The sequence below is a fragment of the Mirounga leonina genome, unplaced genomic scaffold (genome assembly GCF_011800145.1).
Source record: "Mirounga leonina isolate KUSES-001 unplaced genomic scaffold, KU_Mleo_1.0 Mir_176, whole genome shotgun sequence".
Taxonomy (NCBI): domain Eukaryota; kingdom Metazoa; phylum Chordata; class Mammalia; order Carnivora; family Phocidae; genus Mirounga; species Mirounga leonina.
Genome location: NW_023270454.1, coordinates 35,483,580 through 35,489,466, shown reverse-complemented (window position 1 = coordinate 35,489,466; position 5,887 = coordinate 35,483,580). Strand labels below are relative to the sequence as shown.

The window sequence follows — 5,887 nt, the reverse complement described above, 5'->3', positions numbered from 1 at the left end:
CGGGCCGGCCGCGGATGCTCGCGGGTGGGCTGGGCCGGTCGGCAGCCAGGGAGGCGGGCCGCATTATTTCCCGCTAGGGCCGGGCTCTGTGGGAGGAAGGGGCCCCCGCGCGGCCTCCCAGCCCGAGTCCGCGCGCGCCGCCGCTAGGACAGGGCCTGCGGGCGAGCCAGGCGGGGGCGCCGCATCGCGGGCCTCCCGCAGGGCTCGTGGGCGGGCCGGGGCCCGGCGCGACGCCCCTGCGGGCCCGCGGCGCCGCTCCCACGCTCCCAGCCCCTCCCCCTCCCCTTCCTTCCTTCCCCTCGGCCTCCCGGGAGCCGCGGGCGACGCGAGCCGCGGCCAGCGCCCGAGCTTTGTGCGCGCCCGCGGGTCCGGGGCGAACCGCGGGCGGCCCGACCTTGCGTCTCCGGGCCAGCTCCCAGGCGGGAGCTGCGAGGCGTGGCTGGGTGGAGAAGCGCGCGGGGGGCGGGGGGCTCCGTGCGGGCTGGACGGGGCGAGCCGCCTGGACAATGAGCTGGGCAGCTCGACGCTGCGGCCACTTTTAGGGGCGGCGCGGGCCGTTCGGCTCCTCGGCGGCTCAGCGGCCCCACCTGTGAGGAGAGGGCGGGATGCCAGAGCCAGGTGTCCCGGCGCCCTGAGCCTTCCCCTCCCCCCCGCCCCACGGTCGGACGTCCCCGAACTGATTCTCGCGTTGACACTAGGCTACCCGGAGGCTTTGGCTGGGACGTTTTCTGTGCGGGAGCCTTCGGAGCAGCCGTGATGGCCAGCACCAGGAGTATTGAGCTGGAGCACTTTGAGGAACGGGACAAAAGGCCGCGACCGGGGTCGCGGAGAGGGGCGCCCGGCTCCTCGGGAGGCAGCAGCAGCTCGGGCCCCAAGGGGAACGGGCTCATCCCCAGCCCGGCGCACAGTGCCCACTGCAGCTTCTACCGCACGCGCACCCTGCAGGCTCTGAGCTCCGAGAAGAAGGCCAAGAAGGCGCGCTTCTACCGGAATGGGGACCGCTACTTCAAGGGCCTGGTGTTTGCCATCTCCAGCGACCGCTTCCGGTCTTTCGATGCGTTGCTCATGGAGCTCACCCGCTCCTTGTCGGACAACGTGAATCTGCCCCAGGGTGTCCGCACCATCTACACCATCGACGGCAGTCGGAAGGTCACCAGCCTGGACGAGCTGCTGGAAGGTAGGAGGAGAGGGCCGGGCGCGGCAGGTGCGGCCCAGAGCGACAGCAGGTGCAGTGGCCACAGGCTGGCGCGCGCCCGCTTGCGCTGAGCTGAGGGGAGTTTACGGGGCGTTTTCTGGGCGGCCATAGGAATTGTATGGTTCTGTCTTTAGGCTCTGTGTGTGTGTGTGTGTAGGGGGTGCGCTCTCCCATATACTCTCTTTCCCAAGAGATTTGACTTTAAGAAAGAAAAAAAAAATTCCTAGCGGGCTTTGGTGACGTCTCTTAAGATTGGTTACTTGGGGGTTTTGTTTGTTTTTAGTGCAAATGTTGGAAAAGGTGGCTGTCAGGTGAGGATCTGGGTAACCCTCCTGCTAATAAGCTTTCGTTCAGCCCTCTGTGTGGACCTCGGTGCAGGCATCAGTGATGTTCCAGCATTCAGGACCCTGTTGTACCTGCTCTACTCAGAAGTTGTGGTTGTGAAATGCTCTAGGTTGGCTTTCAGCAGAATTTAGATGAGGTCAGGAGGCGTGATCCTAGACAGTGGTTCTCAACCTTGGCTGCACCTTGGATCACTGGGAACCTTAAAAAATTACCAGTGCCTGCACCCTACCGCAGATATTCAGATGTTTGGGGTATGATCTGGGCAGTGAGAGCTTTAAAAACTCCCCAGGTGATTTGATGTGGAGCCAAGTGCAGCCAAAATTGAGAATCACTGTGCTAAAGGGTTTTCCACATTTGGTCAGTAATGAGGTGAATCAAGGTCAGTCTCTCCTGCCTCCTCCCCTACTGAAAGTAGCTAGTTAGGATGATAGAGGCTGTTGGAATGAGTAGTTGGGGCCTGTTATAAATTAGTAATCCTAGAGTGTCAACTATGCTTCACTCAAAGGGACTGCTTGACTGTATGTTGTGTCATCCTTGAATTCCTGCCATACTGTATTTATTCTTCTTTCCTTTCAGGGTGAAAAGACATTACTGGTAGTTAAGAACTCATTTCCAGATATAAACAGCACCTATAAAGATGAGACAGAACCCAAGTATATGCTGACTGCATGTTTAAAGACAGCTTGCTCTCATGCATCTTTCTTAATGCAAATGACTCATTCCATGTAGTCATAGCAATATTGGTGTGGCAGGGAAAGGAAACTGAACTTTGAGCCAACTATTTTTCTTTCTTTTTTTTAAGATTTATTTGTTTTTTTGAGAGAGGGAGGTGGACAGAGAGAGCAGGAGAGTTGGGAAGAGGCAGAGGGAGAGAAATCCTTAAGCAGACTCTTCGGCAAGGCAGGAGCCCAGCACAGGGCTTGATCCCACAGTCCTGAGACCATGACTCAAGCCGAAACCAAGAGTTGGATGCTCAACCAATTGAGCCACCCAGGTGCCCCAAGTCAACTATTTTTCTTATATTATCTTATCATATTCTTATATTATGGTTTGAAGGCTTTATGCCCATTTTACACATGAGGAAATGAGCAACATGCCTTGTTACACGGTATCTGCAGTATATGCCCTTTCATCTCCAATTCACCTCTAGTAAATCTGTATAGCCATACTGAGGAGTCCTGAAAGTGGTTGAGTTTCTCTATTTAGTTATTGTTACCAGAGGTTTTCCCTGTCTTGGCTAGATGAGGGCCCAGCCAAAATTAAGTTGTCTCTGCAGTCTGTTTTTGTGCATTCTCGACTTCACACATTCTCTTGGTCACTTGTGTGTTTTGGTTTTAAAGGCTTCCTGAGGAGGTGATAACAGAGGAGTGTAAGTAAAATGATACATTGTTAAAAGGGCTCTATTGCCTTCTTTATCGTATTAAATACTTAAAAGCAACATTTGCCTAGATATTTCAGAATGGAATAACATTTTCAGACTGACCCAAACTAGATTAGCAGTGCTGTGGAAATATCAAGGCGATGCCTATTGCTTAAGTACTCATTACTCACATTCCCTTGGGATAGTGTGCGTAGGGTGGTCTGAAGAGGGACAAAAATTTTAATATCCTTCTCTCAAGTAATTTTAACAGTGTATTTGCTACATGAAATTAAAGTACTCCAAAGAGGAATATCATTATGGGGGGTGGTCAAGATGACCATTAGGCATATTAATTAATGAGAGCATATATTGTACATTGAGTTTGACATTGCCCAGGTGTTGCATGGTTCACTGAGTCTAGTTCTCAAACCCGTATAGTTTCAACTGTAAATTGAAAGTTGATACATTTCCTTCCAGTTATTTATTCACTGATTTTTGGAGGATGGGGAACTGTATGTGTAGAGTCCAAATTATACTACCATATGATAATGGCATAACACAGATATTTGCACAACAGAAATAATGTTTCCCTAGTCTAGCCAATTGCCTGCTTGTTTCAAGCAGTATTTAATAAAATTACTGCAAAAGAAGAAAATTTGTGCCCTTTTGTCATAGTGACATTCTCTCTGACAATGGATCTTTGTCTAGGTCTTGGAAGTTCCAACAAAATGAGTGGAATACCCTGTTGCAAGGCAGTTTTCAAGAAAAGAAAGAGCCATCGATGCTTAATATCCATCATTTGAGAATTTATTTGTTTTTTTTTTTTTTTTAAGATTTTATTTATTTATTTATTTGAGAGAGAGAATGAGATAGAGAGAGCATGAGAGGGGGGAGGGCCAGAGGGAGAAGCAGACTCCCTGCTGAGCAGGGAGCCCGATGTGGGACTCGATCCCAGGACTCCAGGATCATGACCCGAGCCGAAGGCAGTCGCTTAACCAACTGAGCCACCCAGGCGCCCCATCATTTGAGAATTTAAATAGTTTCAACTTTCAGTTAAAATTGTGTGCTCAAATGTTCTGATTTATCATTTAGAAGGACTAATCAGCTACCTGCAAAGTTATTATTTGCATCAGTAAAAATGGGTACAGAACATATGGGTGTTGCCCATATGGTCAAAATTAACTAATTCATCTTAGTTCATTTTAAAAACTTTTATTTTTTTATTTTATAATTATTATTTTAGTAATCTCTATACCCAAGGTGGGGCTTGAACTCATGACCCCGAGATCAAGAGTCACATGGTCTTCCAACTGAGCCAGCCAGGTGCCCTTGGCCATTTTAGTTCTTTTTTTTTTTTTTTTTTTTGGTTCATTTTTAATAAAGATTCTCTGATAGTACTTTTTACAACATTACGTTCTGTTCTGTCCTCTTCCACTTCCATCCCATGACATTTGTAGTTTAGGAGATACTGTTTTCCTAAAATGTTTTTCTGAAATACTTTTAGTGAAGAATAGAAAGTGATGACTCAAGACAGCTGGGCATGAGCACTCATTCAGAGCCTCAGTCCCATTGAACTCAGATGACAAAAGAAATTTGCATGGCCCAGATTTTTTCTTCTGCCTTTGACCTTGAAAGTCTCTGGAGACTAAAAACAGTGTGCAGGTGTTGGCTGGCACTCCTCCTGTACTTTGCTAAATCAGCAGGTATCTTCAGCCTTTTGGTTTACCTCCCCTTGCTGGATTAATTTCACTGAGTGGTGCTGTGCATCCCTGTAATACTGTTTTATTCTTTTTAAAACTGGATGGAGACCTTCTCTCAGAGGACTGTGAGTCAGAACTGGGAAAGTCCGTTTCAGCTGCCTGAAACCATGAGCCAGTCAAACTTAGAGCATCTCTGATTAGACAACTGAGGATGTTCAGATGATTTGTTCTTAAGTTCTCGTGTCTGGGGTCAAGAGTCAGAATTCCTTAAGTGTTTGTTTGTTTAAGTTTATTTAAGTAATCTCTACACTCAATGTGGGGCTGGAACTCACACCCTGAGATCAAGAATCACGTGCTCGGGGCACCTGGGTGGCTCAGCTGGTTAAGCAACTGCCTTTGGCTCAGGTCATGATCCTGGAGCACCGGGATCGAGTCCCGCATCGGGCTCCCTGCTCAGCAGGAAGTCTACTTCTCCCTCTGACCCTCCCCCTTCTCATGTGTGCACGCGCGCTCTCTCTCTCTCTTTCTTTCTCAAATAAATAAATAAATGAAATCTTAAAAAAAAAAAAATCACGTGCTCTCAGACTGAGCCAGCCCAGTGCCCCTCTAGTCTCAGTTTTTGTTTCATGAGTGCTCTCCCCTTCTGAACATTTTGGCTATATTTATAAAATTTTATTTTTTTAATTTAATTTTTTAAAAGATTTTATTTATTTATTTGACAGACACAGTGAGAGAAGGAACATGAGCAGGGGGAGTGGGAGAGGGAGAAGCAGGCTTCCCGCAGAGCGGGGAGCCCGATGTGGAGAGGGGACCCTGATGCAGGGCTCGATCCCAGGACCCTGGGATCATGACCTGAGCCGAAGGCAGACGCCCAATGACTGAGCCACCCAAGTGCCCCTATATTTATAAAATTTTAATGTCCTGAAGAGACATGCCTGTGGATAGTAGAAACAATGACTGATCAAGTCAGGATACCTGGGTTCTACTGACCGGATTTGAGAAGAAATTACCTCTGTTCTCTGGGGTTTAGGGTCTTTTCCTTTTATTTTATTTTATTTTATTTTATTTTTTTAAAGATTTTATTTATTTATTTGAGACAGAGAGAATGAGAGAGACAGCACATGAGGGGGGGAGGGTCAGAGGGAGAAGCAGGCTCCCTGCCGAGCAGGGAGCCCTATGCGGGACTCGATGCGGGACTCGATCCCGGGACTCCAGGATCATGACCTGAGCCGAAGGCAGTCGCTTAACCAACTGAGCCACCCAGGCGCCCGGGTCTTTTCCTTTTAA

General features: G+C 48.8%; 1 protein-coding gene across 10 annotated transcripts in view; it reads left to right on the top strand.

Annotated features, from left to right (window-relative positions):
- Positions 1-286: 286 nt before the first annotated feature.
- The window catches only part of DCLK2 (doublecortin like kinase 2), a 146,768-nt gene continuing 141,167 nt past the window's right edge, over positions 287-5,887 (top strand). For all 10 annotated transcript variants that reach the window (XR_004682434.1, XR_004682433.1, XM_035022929.1 and 7 more), the window contains exon 1: positions 287-1,177. Coding sequence is in view for 8 of the 10 variants with exons in the window: in XM_035022929.1 (XP_034878820.1) it covers positions 757-1,177 (421 nt within the window). In the remaining 2 variants the exon portion in view is untranslated. The remainder of the gene's footprint in view (positions 1,178-5,887) is intronic.